Below are 18,165 nucleotides of genomic sequence, written 5' to 3'. Positions count from 1 at the left end.
GAGTGGCGGCGGCTTCGTGAGGGGCGGGCGTGGCGCGCCCAGCGGGATCAGTGAGTCTTTGAGGGCGGAAAAAATATGTGGTTCATCTGTATCCGATCCCTACTTTGGCAATTACACCAAAACAAGGAGTGTCACGTTTGGTCGTTCCTTAAACGCCTCCAGGGATGGGACTGCACTGCCCCCCTGGGCAGCCCCTTCCAATTCTTGGCCTTTCCATGAATAATTTTTTCCCTAATCACCAATCTAGACCTCCCTTGGCACAGTTTGAGGCCATTGGCAGCTGAGCCAGAAGGTCCACCCCAGCCTCCTTTTCTCCAGGCTTGTTTGGCTTTCCTGGATAACTGGCAACTTAATGAAACAAGCGAAAACTTGGTGATGGGGTACCTCAGCATGGGAGAGGATTAAAAATTGCAGTGTCCTGCCCTCTGCTTGTACACTGAGTTCAACAAAAGCTAAGTTGTGATAACTTATGTAAGCAATTCCTAAATAGTGCCCATGGGATTTTTAAATATCTATAATTTTTCTTGTAGATGGTATTCCTCATTCTCTAAACCACGAGAGGCAGCACACTTCATGGCTGGTCAGGTAGTACGTATGCTGACTGCCTGTTAAATTACATCTATAGCTATCTAAAGCCACATACATCTTTTAATACACACAGACACACACATATATATACATATAATCACAGAATGGTTTGGGCTGGAAGAGACCATAAAGATCATCCAGTGCCACCCCTGTCATGGCAGGGACACCTTCCCTTGTCCCAGGATGCTCCAAACCCCATCCAGCCCAGCTTTGGGCACTGCCAGGGATCCAGGGGCAGCCACAGATGCTCTGGGCATCTGTGCCAGGGCCTGCCCACCTTCACAGTGAACAATTCCTTCCTAATATCCAATCTAAACCTAGTCTCTGTTAGTTTGAAGCCAAAAAGGACACAAATGTCATGTTTTCACAGTCTGTCAAGGCCAAGGAGGCCAAGTCTTGGTTTGTTATACAGCAGCCAAGTGTGCTGCAGTTAAATAGTTGGGATGTTTCCAAGCCAGCACTTAAACTCAAAAGCAAAAAAATCCTTAAGGCGCAGCCAGGTTTTCTGTAAATATTGGGCGTGTGTTCAATTAAGATGTGTGTATGCATAAAGCCATTTTCAAGAGAGCAGGAAGTTACATCTTAAAAATTTTATCTCTAACGTCCTTTGGGTTTTCCTCAAACACAGCTCTCCCCACACATTCCTATTCAGGCTGTAAAGTGTCACTGAAGTGATTGTGCAGAACTGATTTGTTTTTAACATTCAATCCTTTGACGAGCTGTTATTTCCCTCTCCCCTGCAGCACATGAGCAGGAGCACCGTTTCCCGGCGCTGCTTTTGGTTGCTGGATCTCCTGAGACACCGGGGGGGGGGGTCTCTGAGGTCACAGGGGAGGGTTCTACTCACCGCCAGCTCTGCGAGCAGGTCGCCAGGGAACCGCAGTGGCCCTTCCAGCGTGCCCTGGGGTGGCAGTGACACCGAGCAATGTCTGAGGACGGGTGCGGCCAGCCCGCTGACCGGCGCCCTGGCGACTGGGTAAGGGCCGAGCAGGACCCCTGTGCCCCCCACAGGGCTTCTTCATGCTTAAACTCTCAAAAAAGCACCATGCTAAGGGTGACTCTGGCCGTTAGTCAGAAGTGAGTCTTCCCATTCCTGAGGTTTATGAGGAGAAAGTGTCCTACGTAGAGAGAGGAAGTGTGTAAGAATTCTGGCTTGCAAAGTAACCCTGGCTGGATTTTTTTTTTTTTTTCCAGCTTTCCAGCAATGCTGGAGATCTCTTATTTGATAGTTAGCCCTGGTTGATTTTCCTTCTGTCCTGGAGAACTCCAGCCAAGGTTCACCTTAGTTCTCGCCTCCAGAAGAATAGTGTGATCCCATCAGAAACACTGGGCTGGGTCATCTTGGCATCCCAGGGCACTGTGGCACTCCTGGCACAGGCTGTTCCTCACTCTCTGAACTCTTTGGTTTGATGTTTGGTTGAGCTGTTGCCAAAAAAATTGTGCTTTCAAACTTGTACAACAGTAGGAATAGCACTGGAGGAAGGGGAGGAAGGTCGTTGTTTTCCTTGGTGGTTATTGCTGTATAAACAATTTTCAGGAAGGTCCTGGACATTCTTGTCTCGAAGATTCCTAAAGTTCTTGTCTGGTTATTTTATCTACGTTTGATGGTCTTTTTGGTAGGGCTTGTGCTGTGTGTGTGTGAGGCACCTCATTTTTCCAGATGCCACTAGGTGCTGCTGCAATCCAAGTAATAAAAAATAAATGGGAAAATACCATTTTGCCCACATTTCTGATCAGATTTATTCGGGGGGGGGGGGGGGGGGGGGCGGCGGCTGTTTTTTTTGTTTGTTTTAGTTGTTTGGGTTTGTTTAGTTGGCTTTTATTTTAAAGGGTCATAATCTCCATTATTTTCTAGTTTGTTCATGTTGGAGGGGAGCAGGGCGAGCTGGAATCAACAACAAGCGCTTCACTAAGACATGTCCTGAACTCGGCAGCTGCCCAGGGCAAGGAACATAGAATGCCACTGGAATACAGAGCTCGAGTGCAGGTGAGTTCCTGTGGCAACACAGCCGCTTTTCGGAGCTCTTTTTCAAGTTGTCACTCGCTAAGCTGTGAGTAAGAGTAGCACTCAGGGTCGTTAGCGGAGCAGTCACAGCGGGCTGGCAGACTTTGTGCCTCAGGGGATGGAGTGATTGCTGCCTGTGCTGCGGAGGAAACATATTTCCCTGTTACTCACTTATAATTTTAGTTGCTCAAAGTCCTGCTGTATTACTGCTGATTTTCTCTTTTATTATTGAGACACCGAATACATTATGATCAATCTCAGCCCACAGCCTGTGTGTAAAGCCCTGTAAGAAGGTTTAATGGAAATTTGATGAGCTGTTTGGCAATGAATGTCGGCAATTCAGTATATTTACACAAAGGAATGTTCTCTTTATTCATTAAAAAGTTAGGAGCGCCTTATTTCAAAAATTTGTGAGGCTTGATTAAAAATGAGATTTCTGAAAAATTGTAGGGTTAAAGGAAATACAGTATTTTTTAAAATCACAAGTATTTAAAATGTTGTAGTGTTATAAGCACCTTTTCATGTCCTTTTTCTATCATTACACTGAGCTTTGCTTTAGCCACCCATTTTGTACACAGAACATTTTCTATTTTCATTTTCTATAAGCACAGCAATTACAGTGGGGTCATTTCACAGGTTTTGCTGTAGTGAAGGGCAGAAATGAAGGGCTTGGAAGGAATATTTAAAAGGGAAGCTTGGAGCTACTGAAAAGGAGATTATACTGTAACATGAGTGTACACTGTGTTAATATTAATATTACATCTATCTTTCAGTGGAACATCTGGCCTTAGCCACTGCCTGAAAAGCAGAACCAGGGTAGAGGGACCTTTTACCAACACCAGTGTGACTTCATCTGAAGTTGCATGTCTTGTTTTTACCAGCCCTCCACTTTTATATAGAATTAGGGAAATTCTTGCCTGTCATAAATTGAGAATTAATCTGAGACCAGTGGTGAGAGCACGAAGATGCACTAAAGGCTAAAATAGGACAATTGGAGAAAGTTTGTTTAGGCAGTGGTAATAAATACTATTCCTGAAATCTGAGATTGACATTCAATTGCAGTAAGATATTCTAGTAGGAAATGTACACACTCAGGAGGTGCTTATTTTTAAACACATATATGAGAATGTATTTGTTGAATTTGCTTATCCACAGAATTACAGTCTGGGTGAATCAGTATGAGACAAGTGAACTTTTGAATACACCTAACAAAAGGAAGAGAATCTGCCTAGTAAACCAAATAGTTTGAGATCTGACCATGCAGCTGACCCTGTGCAGGCACATTTTGTGTCTGGTGAATCTTCTTGCTGGATCAGGCCTCCAGTTACATTGATCTTTAGAACTCATTCAGGTTCTCCTCCTCTTGAAACACTCCCTTTGGACTGCATTACATTAAAACTTGCTCTTTTGTTTGGAGGGGAATATCACGGTTGGGATATTGCACTGATACATAACAAACGTTTAAAAAGTCAGATATGTTCATTATTTCTAAAATAGCTCTTTTTGCAGTTGTCCTTTTTCTTCTGAAACTCTGATTTCATTTAGAGACTGAATGAACATCATATTAAAGAATGAGATTATAAATTAGTTAAGCAATTAATACCTCTTCCACTTCCCCTGCAACAAGCAGTGTCCGTGACATTCAGTTCATAAATCACAGACTAATTCAGTTTTGAGGTCCCTTTTGTAGTTTATTTTAATTAGCTTTAGGCCTACTACTAAATCAAGAAAGGGATTCCTGACATATATCTACTATTTTGCTGCTTTGCAGACAGAATGTATCATTTCTTACTCGAAAATTCACATTTTTATATTAATCATGTATATATTCAGCAAATCCTCCTGATTATTTTATTAAAAAAAAATTAGAAGTCCACATTACCCCTATAAAATCATGTGCAGGTGGATATTTAACATAGGAATGTGACTTCTGTGCTAAAATGAAGGCAGCTGTAATCTCACAATATAAGAAGGAAGACTAATAGACTCCAAACAGAATTTATGAAAATTCATATTTTTTTGCTATAATTTCTTTCAGGAAGCAGGAAACAACAATTTCCCGTTCTCTTCTCATGACAACAGACATGACATATGCAATGCAGCTGAGTATTTTGACTTGGTGAGTACGCAGCACTGAGAAAAATCAAGCAACTTCAGATCTATTGGTGTGCCAGAGATTAAACAGAGCATCTTTTCTGTCCCCTGCAGAAAAAGAAAAAATAGATGCTAAAACTTGTGAGAAGAGAAAAATGTAGATAGCAAAAAAAAGTACACTTTTTATTAGTATAGGGCTGAGACATCTCTGGGACTATCATAGATGTGCAGCAGCACACACAGTCATTGAAAATGGCACAATTCAAAGGGAAGAAAAAAGCCATGATTTGGGCCTCTGACAGGCATTTTCTAATATGTCTGTTTTGGTTTTGTAACCAGTTAAATGTCCTATTAGTCTGTTCTAAGTTATTTGCCTTGCAATGAATTTTTGTAGAGATCTCAGACACTTGTAATTTGCAGCCCCAAATATTTTGTTCAGACTCATATTTTTCATTAATTTAACCAAAATCCATAGGATACCTACAGTACATCTCAAGAATGTATTGTATTCCAACCCACATCTCTTTACAATACACCTGTTTAAATGTATGTTGCAGAAGCCACAAGTTTGACTAGAATTTAATTTTTTTTGGCTTTTCTCTGCGTTTCATGTTCTTCCATTCCCCTTAGATTGTTGATATTATTCTGGGCAGCAAAAGAAATAGTGCAGTACACAGGATAATGAGTAAAGGAGGAAGCAGTGAATTGTGATATAGGGAGTTTGTCTGACTTTGGGCTCTGTCAGGCCTAGACTTTTTGGAATTCATTATCCACTGAATAACCTCAATTTCTGTGCACTTTGGGCAGTGTCTCATCGCTTTAGAGATACTGATCAACCATAATTCCTGCTAAATTTCCTGAGAGCTGTGGAGTGTGAAAATCGGGCTCTGTCTCTCTGTGTTTGGACACACAAGGGATAGCATTGAAGATTCAGATTTCATGGTCTGTCTCAGTTTCTTTATTGCAGTCCAAACCTAGAATTATTAACCTATTTCTTTGGGTGCCTCTGAAGATTAATTTAGCAGAGTGTAGCTAAATAGCCTTGAGTAGATGGTGTGCTACAGAAATGCAAAGTAAAAGTGGTTTATTAGCACTGAGAGGTGGAAGGTCAGCAGATTTCCCATTATATATGCAACCAAAAATGTTCATACAGGCGAGTCTGACAATATTATTTTTAACTTGCTAAAGATCAACCGTGAGTTCTTGCAATCACTGTGGTAACAGCTTCGTTCACTTCCCAGTGGGGTAATGACTGTTACAAGATTCATCTGTGAAGCTGTGACTGGAAGTCATATGTTTACATGAATTTTTCTTTCCCTTTTTTTTTTTTTTTTTTTCCTAGGGCATGGGCCTGAGGAAGTTGGATCCAGAGAAACAGAAACAGAACTCCCATAACTTCTTCGAGTGGGCTCGTGCACCAGGCCGGAACAGCAGTGAAGGCTTTGTAACAGTTTATCAGACCTCCTTTGTGGCAGATCAGACCCCTGGAAACGAGAGCCGGTGTTGCAGGCGCTATCCCAAGCACCACACCCAAAACCAGTGCAGTGGCCAAAAACAGTGCTGTGACAAATCTGCTCCTGAGGATGACAAAGCCGTGTAGCCATAGAGTCCATCTTTATCAGCAGAACACCTCTGGAGCACTGACTGACCAAATCTCAACTATTCACTACTCAAAACAATGAAGGAATAAACATTTATGTAAAGTGCACGTGGCAGTACGGTTGATAGTTCATTGTGATCAACAGCCTTACGTTGCTCTGAAAATATATATTACTGTAAAACCTTTGAAGAAGAGGAGCATTATAAGGAAAAACAAGATTGTGCATATTTTTAGACATACCTCTACTAGGAGAACAGAGATAGGGATTGTGCTTGTGTTACCTGATACTGGTTGACCCTCATCTTGATATAAAAGCTCCTTCAGCTTCTGAATCAGTGGCAGGGCTGCACCTCAGGCAGCTGACAGCACCTGTATTGACACAGGAGCATAATGAAACTGGATCCTCGAGGGATTACCACAGCAGGGAGCCAAACCCCTGTGTGTTCAGGTAAGAGAGAAACATTTCTGGAAGGTTTCATGGCTGGCTGAGAAGGCAGGTGACCAGCCATTAGAGAAAGTAGATAAAAAAGAAGCTGGGCATTAGATTGTTGTGCAAAGTGGCTTGTTTTGCTATAGCACAGCAGTTGTAAAAGTGAAAAAAGAGAGTGTTGTGAACAACATTTGTGCACTCATACATTTGACTCATGACTGTAAGGGGGAAAAAAACTTGAGCTGAAATGGAAGGCTGCATGGAGGTTTGAGTTGGGGGTGGACTGGATCTTAAAAGAACTCATGATTTTATAGTTACTTGTAAAACAAGAAATTCAAACCCAGTTCTCCAAGCACTCTGCTCCCAGAATATTCACTGATGATAGGATGTGGCAGGCAGTAGGGTCAGACCTCCAGATGATGTGTTTTCCTCTTCTGGATCATTTCCATTAATATCAATAAAATAATAAGCTAAACTATGTCTTAAAATATCCTACAAATAAGCTTGTTGCTATGCAAAATAATGTTGACTAAAAAAATCAATCATAAGTTTATGAGATAATTTCCTTTATTTACAAGAAAAATGGAAAAATAAACCCTTGACCCTTAGAATTCCCTGCATTGTAAGAGCTGCCTTGAACATGAGCTCAGTTAAGAAATTACATTTCTGCCTTTCAGTGAACAGATGCATTTTTTGGTGTCAGCATGCAGTGGCTGATGGCCTTTTTGTGTGCCATCAAAATAGATGGGATTATATTCCCCAAATGTGTAGCATATTTATTAGCACATGTTGAAATAATAAACTCATTTTTTTAAATGGAGTTCCCCCTGTTAGAGTTCTTGGGGTGCTGTACAGTACATCAAAATCCAGACCATCAATGAACAACGTAAAACCAAATAAGAAGCCAAGTAACACAGTGCTATTAAAAAGAATTGCTTTTTCTCAAAGTAAAGACAGCCTGCCTGAGACAGCTCCAGAGTCAGAATTTCCAGAGCTTTAGCCAACAATTTCATCCCCAAACTGATTCAGAACTGAAGTGTGTGCCAATCACATGGTGAATGAAGTGCCCCATGCTGTTTGGCAAACTCCAAAGGGCAATCTTGGACCTCCATCAGAAGGAAGGAACACATTCTTGCTCCATTAGTAATGTTTATCTGTGGTTTAGCATTACAACTGGATGTGGTGAAATAAATTGCTGTAGTTTGTTATGCCTTAAGACACCAATAGAAACACGCCAGATTTCTTTTTTCTCCTCTTTTTATTTTTTTTCTTTCCATTTTTGATTAAAATGTGGATTTAAAAAAAAAGTACCTGTGAATTAATAGATATTTTCAACTATGTTGTAATAAAGATTGCGGAGGAGAAACTGAAGAGATCATGGAACCCATATAAACTGAAATACACTGTGCTGGGTTGAATAAAGCAGGTGATTCCCACATATCTCATGCTGTGCCAGTGTTTCTTGAGTAAATAACAGGAGACACAATACACTGAATTTGGAAATGAATAATGAAATCCTCAGATAAATCTGTGTACTTTGGATAAAAAGTAAAAAACTCGGTTTGTTTACTTTTGTGATAATAATGTCTCTGTGAGGAAGGTCCTATTGAGTTAAAACATCTTTGAACATGGATTTTTCTTTTGTTTGTTTCTTTGGGAATGGAAGAGATTGAAATAAGGCTGGTAAGTCCTCTAAAATTTTATGGTCAATGCAGGAAAGTGCTCCTGGCTGGGAGTTCATTTGGATCAGATGGGTGTAGGTAGGCTCAGCAGAATAAGCATACCGTGGGTTAAGTCAAGCCAAATACTGTTCCAAGTGCTGCTGATAAGGATGGACTTATTTTGTGCATTGTTTTATTTTAAAAAAAATCAAACCCAAACACCCTCTTTACTGAAACAACAGCCTTCATCCTCTAATCCTTTCCAAGCAGAATTGTTGCCCTCTGTTTTTTCTCCCTGCATCAATGTAGGGGACTGCCTATGCAGCATTTTTAGGAAATCTTTTTTGTGTTAATTTAAAAGTGTTTTCAATGTGTTACTTAAATTCACAGAACTCAAACAAAATCCATTTTAAAAAGTTAAACCAGAGGGCTGAACAGGCTTCCCAGGGAATGGGCACAGCCCCAAGGTTGCCACAGCTCCAGGAGGGTTTGGACAGCGCACAGGCGGGGACTGTTGGGGTTTCTGTGCAGGGCCAGAAGAGGGCCTGGTGATCCCTGTGGGCCCTTCCAGCTCAGGGTATTGTCTGGTTCCATGGTTAATAGAGCCGAGCTGAAGAGTTACAAGTTTGCTACTGCAGTTTCCATGCCCTGGCTGAAGGGGCTTGGTTCCCAGGTGGCCGGTGGAGCTGTGCCTGGTCTTGTGCCTGTGTCTGCAGTGTTATGTTCACTTCTTTAAATTGTGCTTGTTTTTTTTTTTGTCTTTCTGTCCTGCTTGCTGATAAGAAGATGTGAGGACGTGGTCTCCCCCAAAGCTGCTGTTGCTCAGCCCGTGATGCTCTGGTAAGCTGGATGTCACCTCTTATAGCTGCTTCATTTCTGAGGTGTTGTGACCAATGAAAGCTGTTTACAGTCGTTAGAGACCCTGGTGTTCTATGAGAGCAGATTGGGTTTGGTACAATAGGGGGGAAAATGGAAATCTTGTCTTTTGTTTACTTGGTTTCTAAAGACTTAAAGAAGTCGTTTAAGCTGGGACTGTGGGAAGCACTGGAAGGGGGAGTTCTGCTGCTGCTGGAGCTGGTAATTCAGTGGGGATGAAGCAGTTTGACTTCCAAGTCATCTGCTGTTAATCTAATCACTGTGTGCATAATCTAATCACTCCATGTAGCTGAAATGTTGTTCCTTAGTTTGTACTCTCAAGGTTAGAGAGAAGTAACTTGATGTGGACATGGCACTGGGGATGAGTCCTTTTCCTTCCCTGTGCTGCACAGTTACACAGTGACTGGCCCAGCTCTCTAAACCCAAAGTTGATGCTTATTTATTTACAGTGATATAGTTCATGTGTGAATGATATTAAGCGTTTTTAAATACTCTTTTACTGGTTTAACATTTCCCTAACTGAGGAAAGTACTGGTATAACTGTGGTGGTGCTGATGTTGAACCAAGAGTGCAGGCCTGTATCTGATGGAAGTGTTTATGTTGATACACTGGCCACGCTGGTTGGCAAGAAATGAAATTCTGAAATTAAGTAGAAACTTCTTAGGCATCTCTGTCTTCAAACCAGAGCACACAAACATTATTATTATTATTATTATTATTATTATTATTATTATTATTATTATTATTATTATTATTATTTTTCCTTAAGACTCTCCTGCTGCTGCTACATTATCTAATGAGCAGTAGATGGCAAGGATAGAGACCCATTCCACTCTGGAGGGGGAAAGAGCTATACAGAGCTGCCTCATCCCAAATTTCTTGGTTTATTCCTGCCTCCTCAACAAAGTAATAAAATAACAAGCTGTTAAAGCATTGTCTGTGGAATATCTAATTAAAGGGAAGTCCATTCAACAGGGAAGCAATCCTAACTGGCCTTAAATTGGATATTTAGCCATAGTGGGTGTGAGTGAACCAGTAAAACACCTAATTTATGATTTGGACAGGCAGCTGCTTTTATGAAAAGCACGATACCTCTTGTCTGGTCAAGCTTGTTATTCTTCAGTATATTCATCTGAAAGTGAAGTATTTCAAATTGTCATTTTTGAAATGTGTTGTACAGAAAAAAAAATGTAGTCTGAAACAGGTAAGTTTAATTCAAACAGAAGGAAAGAAGTGTGCAGAGACCTCTGGGACCGCAAGGACTGGAAGTCAGGAATTCAGGAATGCCTGCTCACAGGTGAGTGCCCAGCCCCCTGAACCAGGGAAAACCCTGTGCTTTCTCACAAGCCAGTGTTTAACTGTTGCAAACAAAATGCTGCAGCTCTGGCAGGCCAGGTAGAGCGTGGTGCTTTCCCAGGTTGCCTGAACCACTTCAGAAAATCAGAAGAATCTTAGGAATACCTTTTCTTTTAATCCCTTGCTGTGGGAAATATAGAATAGCACTACTCTAATAACAATGAGAATGTGTTTTTGTGATCCCACAAAAATACTGAGTTACAGATTTTGTAACTCAAACAATGCTATGAAAATAGATTGAAAATAAAGGTCTCCTGTTCCTCTCTCACCCCACCACCCCCAAAAAGGGAGGTTGTGTTTAGACTGCCCAGTACATTCCAACACCTACAAATGGCAATGTTAACATGCAAACAGAGCAGCACAAGTGTCAAGTCCTGTGCCCAGATGTAAACTGCTGTGGGCTCAGGCCCTATGGTATTAACCAGACACTCGTGCCTCAAATGGCATCGTAGGCATGCATTAATGACCCTAAGTGACAGACCTCCTCATCTTATAGCTTAATTAATCAATGGCTCAGTGGCACATTGGCAGGGCTCTTTTTCAAGCTGTGTCTCCCCTCACAGGGTAATCAGATGCTATATGGCTCTGTCTACTTATGGGAAAGCCAAACCAAATAAATAAAGTTTAATTTCCTGATTCCCCTGGGCTATAGTGTTTCTTTTTAACAATGCTTCTTCAGTTAAGTTGAAATTAAAACCCAGCATGATCAACATATTGCAGAATATTTCATGGACCAAGTTAAGCACTAGGTTTAAAGACTTGGAAAAGACTGGAGGGAAGACTCTTGATACAGAAGCATAGTATTTTCCATCAAAAATGCCTAAAACCTGTCTTTGTTCCTGGTGTTAAACTCCACACTTCCAGCTTCTCATCATTGCTATGAAGATTTTCAGGGCATGTGGGACGTTAATTTTCATTCTGAATAAAACGTGTGTCATTTAGACAAAAATTAACATTTGATCTTCAAACTATTTTGCGACCTGCAATTCAGCTTGGTTCCATAGGAGGGCGGATGTGTTGAACGGCTTGATTCTGATCCGTGTTATATTAGTGCAAGAGCTACAGTTGGGAGTTCAATTACCAGATTTATACTGATATCAGTGAGCTTTCAAATTGTGTCAGAGAAATGCAACAACTTGATTCCAGCATTAATAGAAATGTCTTGTGAGGTTTGATGCATACAAAGTTCAAAGGTTTTTCAATACTCATTTGCTTTATTTTGTCTCAGAGAGCCTATAATCTAATTACAGTTACTTATTTAATCACTGACAGTATCCAGCAAATTCACAAAATTAGTTTTTTTGTTTACTACTTGGATTTAAACCAACTTTTTATTTCTCTAGCATTAAATTTCCAATATATGCTAATTTATGCTCAAGTTTTCTTTATGCTTCAAGCTAAATTCAGTCTTAAATATAAAACAGCTTTAGCCTCTGGATTAAATAATTCTTTACAAAATTTGAAATTTCAAACCATATTTGCCTTTTCAAGTGAGTTGAAAAACGAGTGAAACTTGTTTTTTTGGAGGCAGAAATACGTGTGTGCCCTCATGGCTTAGCTGATCCCTTCCCACCTGGGAGGGGCCCTGTGACAGCAGTTCCTGTGCCCTGAGCAATCTGAGTGTTCAGAAAATAGCAGGGATTTCCTCAGTCTGTCCTGACTCTGTTATTCCTGACCCGAGTACCTCCAGAGGGGATCCCTGTGGAGCTGTGAGACCACCCTGCAGTGCTGCCTTCTGGGAGCTCTGTCAAGCAAAGGCTTTCTGTGGGCAATACCATTTCTTCTGAAACTGGAGAAAATTCCCAGCAGCTGGAGCTGGAAGAGCAAGGTGACCGTTTCATCTATTTCATGTAACAAAGTCCCTGAAACAGAAGAGGGATTATTAACCAGTGAAGAGCCCAAATTTCCAAGAGAAATCCAGTCCTTTAGCTGCAGGAATGGTGGTGAGGCAGCCTGACCTTTTCCTGCTGTGCAGCTGACCCCTCCTCTTCCCTCTGAGCTTGACTGGTTCGCTCTCCCAGAGAGAGTTCACAGAGAGAGAATACACAGGAGCACCTGGAGAAGGGGTTCAGACAGATTTCCTGCAGTATGGAGCAGCTCTGCACTGCTGTGGAAGCAAATATTTAGTCAGTGCAGGATGATGGGAAGGGTGGTGTTCTGTTGGTGTTCTGTTGGTGTTCCATTGGTGTTCTCTTGGTTTTCAGTTGTCCCCAGCCCCCACAGCCCACAGAACGCAAACAAACCCCTCTGTCCTTTAAAAAGAAGCTGCCACAGGGTCTCTTAGCAGATAGGTCAGCCTTGTTTGCAGATATGGACACTTCTGTTCCATATCCTTCTTCTACAACACAGCTTTGGACTATTAAGTTGTCAAAAAAGAGTGTTTGGGAATGATAACTTCAGGAGGGAGATTTTCCTCACCTCCACTCCCTCACTTATTCTCAGGTTGCTCTTACATTCAGACTCCAGATTCTGACCTTGCTGCCAAAGTAGATATCAGAGGCCAATATGGCAGCTGTCATATAGGCAAAGATCCTGCTGAGATTTGTGAGATAATTCATGTGTCAGAACACAGGCCAACTGATAATTTTATTTATCTTGATGTGCAGATGTCTGGTTGGATAAATTCAGAATGATTTCAGTCCACTGCCCAGTGGATGGTCTAAATGCTGGTAACTAAGGCAGGAATAGAATCTGTCACAACTCTTGATGTCCTTAGGACATGACACATTGGAAGTCTGTCCTCACGTTTTCCTTGCACTCTAATAATGAATGTGTAGGGCTGCTTTGTCTGATGGAAACCTCTCTCCCCCCTTTCCAGACTGCAGGCAAACATGCCAACATTGCTTTTCCAGAAATGCAGAAACTTTTCCAGCTAGCTCCAGATTGTTTTTTCTTCCTCATGTCTCCCTAGTCCCCTTGAACTTCCCCAGCAGGATTTTTGCAGTCCATTTCTAGAAATATTGCATTTGCTCTGACACAAAACAATATCTTCGGCTGTGATAATAAATTAGGCGCAGTGGGAATTGAAGCTTGTTCTTTTGTCCAAGGTGATATAATGGGAGCCATTCATAATGAAGAAAAAAAAGTAATTGTTATGCAGCATTTTTGTATTAAACATGCCTCCCCAAATTATCCAGAGTATAAAAGAGAATGTTTGGAAAGCTTTGTTACAACCCTGCTTGAGCAAAATGCATGTGAATGTGCTCTTATTTGCATAAATAGGATTTCTTAAAATACAAACCATTTGTATTGCACTGAGCTCCCTCAAGCCCTGCTACCTTACAAGACGGATCATAGTTTTATCATTAATCAAAACAAAGCCAAAATCAATAAACATGCATAATCAGGACTCTCTGATTCCAGTATGCAAATACACTACATATTGATGAAATGTTTCTGAATCTAAAATAGTTTTACTCTCTTTTTTCCCCCTCAGAAGTCCCTAAGCCTTTTAATTTTAATATTTTATGCACTACAATGCAAACAGTATAAGAATGACTTTGTGTATCAGAGATAACAAGTTAAAAGATAAATGTTGGATGAATCTCCTAATAGTTTTTGCTTGCTCTGCTGACTTTAAAGGCAGTTTATGCTTCCCAAAGGCTGGTAATTACTTGACCTTTAAAGTCCCAACCTGCCAAAGCTCTGCCATGCTCCTTCCAGCCGGTACCGGAGCACGGGCAGTCGGGGCCTGGGCCCTGTGCCAAGGCTGTTTGTTAATTAGTGGGAATCATTTGTTCCTTGTGTTTAGGGTGATGGAAGGCTTACCTTGCAGGGGGATGGAAATGGTTTCAGGCAGGACAAGTTCGTGTCCTTGGTGTGTGGCTGAGGTGGTGATCAGCACCTGCAGCTCCACGGATTCTCACCCACGCCAGAGCCCAGCTCCCTTCACACACTGCAGATCATGCAGATAATTCCTGATGCATATTTAGTGCTGCCTCCTGTAGTTATCAATTCCTTATCCCACATACATACACTGTGGTACAAGGCACAGTATCATCTGATGCCTGCAAAGGTAAACATTGCACCAAGAGTGTCAGTAATTTCATACATTTCAGAAACATTGCACTGCCACAGTTAAGAATCTCTAACAGTGCGTGGCTGAAATTAATGCTGTAAATTCTTTTACTCTGAATCACAAATTTCTAACAAGTGAGCTGTGATGGGGTGAATCTTACAAGCAACTACACTTACTCAGAAGCTGTGGGTATCCATAGCAGGTAAAAGCAGATCTGAAAAATGGGCACATCAACAACCAAAGGATTAAAATAAAACAAAATTCTGTGAAGGCCATAGTTAAAGGAAAAGAAGGATGAAAAAGATCAGCATTAGAAAAGCTAGGCTACAATTAAGTTGAAGAAGTTCCTTGTTTGCTAGTCAAATAATAAGCCATGTCAGAGCTCTAGAATTGGCTATTCTAGCATAATTGCATCTCTTGTGTATCTGTGGGACTCTGCTAACCACAGGCACGATCCTCTCATGAGAGTCATCCCCTCCTTGCTGATTTATCAGCCCTGAGAAAAGTTTAAAGGTGTGATGTTTATTTTATATCATCGTAAACTAAACGTGGCAGCCATCATAGATTAGGAAGCCCAATTTCAAACTGTGAGAGTCTTTTAGGCTGATTAATTTGCTGTGGTGGGGGGGTTTCACAGTGAGTCTGTCTGTTTGCCAAGTCATGCTTATTTACATTTGCTCAGTGCTTGCTTCTATAACCATGGAGTGAATAAATAAATAAATAAATTTCTATATGCAGAAACAGGTGCTCACCTGAAGAGAAATGGTAGATCCTATGTGTAACTGCACTACTTAGAAGCAGCACCAGCAAAGTCAAGAGTGTCATGGGTTTGTAGCATAAATATAGATAAATATGTAGGGTCAGAGGTGCAATGAGCTCCTCAAAGTCAGTTACTGCTTGATTTTTGTTTACCATGCATGTGGTTCCCAGGAAACTTTGTACTTTTGCTTTTTTAATTGATTCTTCAGTGATCTGAACTTTCAACAATAGGATGGGGGTTTAATTTTCATGGCAAATACTTGCACTAAGGTACTTGCCAAAGAGAAGAGTAAAGGTTACTGCAGAAATGGGTTGATGATAGGAGGAACTGATATTTCTTAGCATCTCCCTCACTGGTCAATTTACCAAACCAGCAAAAAGTGTGAGAATTACTTCTCTTTGTTTCAACCTGTGATTACACAGCCTGAAACAGAATTTAGCCTCTGCCCTTTTCTTTGCAGATTGTGGTAGTTGCAGTGCATTGCTGCTGGACTGTCACGGTGTTACAGTGGCTGTGGCTGTGTTGTTACTGCGCTACATCTGTGAGATGTAATGTCAACTTCTCTACCTGTTCTACTTGCTGATTTTAGCTGTAACTTGTCATTTTGGCATGTCCAATACTAGTGAGTAATTGATATGACCTGGTGTATCAAAACAAGTTTGACATTAAACGTTTTTGTACTCAGTTATTTTCAAAAAGGAGAAAGAAAATCCATCAGCCAAATTAGGAGAAATAAACTGTGAAATCTCTCTGATTTTGGCAAGGATGGTAAAGGAAAATACAGCTGAGGCCGTTTCCTTAATGCTTGTGGAAGGTGTTCAAATAAATAAAACTGGACAGAATGCGAGTAGTGATGTGAGGGATTAATATTTTTAAAGCTCTGGTTTCCTTGGCTCAACCTTTTTGCAGAAGGGTGGAGTGTTTACATTAACCACCAGCATCCATCTCCAGCGGTGCCAGCCTGGCACCTCATCTCGGTTTTGCATTAAAAAGGAGAGGGAAAAACTGAGCTGGTGATCCTTCAGGAACGCTGGAGAGGGTAACAAGCTGGTGTAAAGGACAGCATGATCTTCTCCTGCAGTTCTGAGGGCCGTAAGTTTTAATGTCAGTGTGTACTGATCCTCCTTGGGTTATTAATCTCTGGCTCCATGGACTGCCATTTGCATTTAGAGCCTTGCGATGTTTTGTGTTTTCAAAATATTTTTCACATGAGACTTGTGAAGTGCATTGAAGAAAACAAATGGACCTCTCTCCACCCACGGGGTATAATTGACTGCTTGGCACAGATAGGACTGGAACGAAAGAAACCCCCTCGCCTTGATCTCCTTACCCTGCTCTAAACATTTTCATGACCTTTTTTGGAGAAGTCTGGCAAAAGTAGTATCAAACAGGGGACTTTTTTCCCATGTCCTCCTCTGTTTTGTTGCACAGTGTGGTCTGTTTTAAATAAGCTCCACAGTGCAGTCATTTAAGGGAATGAAGATATTTCATAGCACGCTTAGCATTTGCATTTGAATATAGGCCACCCTGCTGTTTGATTAAACTGGAGTTTAAGAAAACTATAAGAATCGAGGTTCATGTGCAGTGCAGTACTTCACACTCGGATTGCAAAGGTTGTTGAAGGAAAAAAAAATGATAATATCCTTGGAAGTACATGACTAATGAGAATATATATAGCACTTCTGAGACAGCTCAAATATATAATTATTGTGAGGATTTCACAGACACATAAATATAATGATCTTCAGCTAAGTAAATTGCTACCTACCAATGAAATAAATATGGTCCCTTCAGAATTTGAAATAATTCAGTGCTGTAGGTGGTGGGAAATGATTCACCTTAGCTGTTATCTCTGGAACAGTAATATAGAAATATATCTGCCAGTACTGTTACATTTACATTGTTCTTCATATCCTGTGGAGTTTGTCAGAAGATCTGCAGTCCCTGCTGGTTTTCACCCCCTTATTTTGATAAGGCTCCTCACAGCATGGCTCAGCCATGGGTTGGAGCAGCTAATATTGTTTACCACAGTAGGCATCCCAGCCATAATATTTTTCCAAGAAACACTGATGTGTTTAAAGGTCAGGTTGATACTGATTTGACTGCTAAACATGAATTCATTTTTCTGGGAGTAAAGGGGTGTACATGCCTTGGGATAAAGGTTAAACTGTTGTTTATGCACTCGATAGGTGGAAAACACAAGGCTTTAATACACAAATCATAATAGCCTGGTTGGTCAGTCAGGGAGATGTGGTGCTTTACATGGAAATGGAAGCTTGGAATCCACAGGCTTTTCTGACTGTTGCTGTAGAAAAAACTCACTGATAACTTCGAGGCTTGCCTAGAATTTGTAACGAGTTTAAACTCCTTTCTGGGCACAGCAGGTCAGAATTCATCCAGGTCTTTTGGCAGCACTGATAAAATTGAATTTTGCTACCCCTGATGAGGTGTCAGGGACTGGATCCTTGCCTACAGCAAGGGGAGTGAAAGGAAGGTAGGTAGGAGAGATGGACAGTCCTACACATTTGGATTTGCTGGGTTTGCCATTTTTGGTGGAGTGGGGGTGGTGTGGTGGTGTCTGCTTTGCCAGAAGCAGCTCTTCTTCTCCTCTTTAGCTGCTCCCAGTCCTTCAGGTGCCTCTTCCCACAGCAGTGAAATCGTGGCTGGGAGGGCTGGCTTAGCCTCAGACATGTCTAGCAGGCAGCTGAAGTAAACATCTGCATTTTAAGGAAGGTGTGATGGGTTCTGAGAGGTTTGCCTGGGCTGGCTGGGCTCTG

At 41.3% G+C, this 18,165-nt stretch overlaps 1 protein-coding gene across 1 annotated transcript; it reads left to right on the top strand.

Moving 5' to 3' along the window:
- The first annotated feature begins 1,435 nt into the window (after nt 1-1,435).
- TEX36 (testis expressed 36) lies at nt 1,436-8,155 on the top strand. Its single transcript, XM_015632958.2, has 4 exons — nt 1,436-1,564; nt 2,444-2,575; nt 4,632-4,712; nt 6,030-8,155. The coding sequence occupies exons 1-4, from the start codon at nt 1,514-1,516 to the stop codon at nt 6,285-6,287; spliced, it is 522 nt and encodes a 173-aa protein (XP_015488444.1). The 5' UTR covers nt 1,436-1,513; the 3' UTR covers nt 6,288-8,155.
- The last annotated feature ends 10,010 nt before the right edge of the window (nt 8,156-18,165 follow it).

This window comes from Parus major, chromosome 6 (assembly GCF_001522545.3).
Source record: "Parus major isolate Abel chromosome 6, Parus_major1.1, whole genome shotgun sequence".
In the NCBI taxonomy this organism is placed as follows: domain Eukaryota; kingdom Metazoa; phylum Chordata; class Aves; order Passeriformes; family Paridae; genus Parus; species Parus major.
Note: the sequence above shows the minus strand (reverse complement) of the source record. Positions and strands in the feature narration are given on the sequence as shown.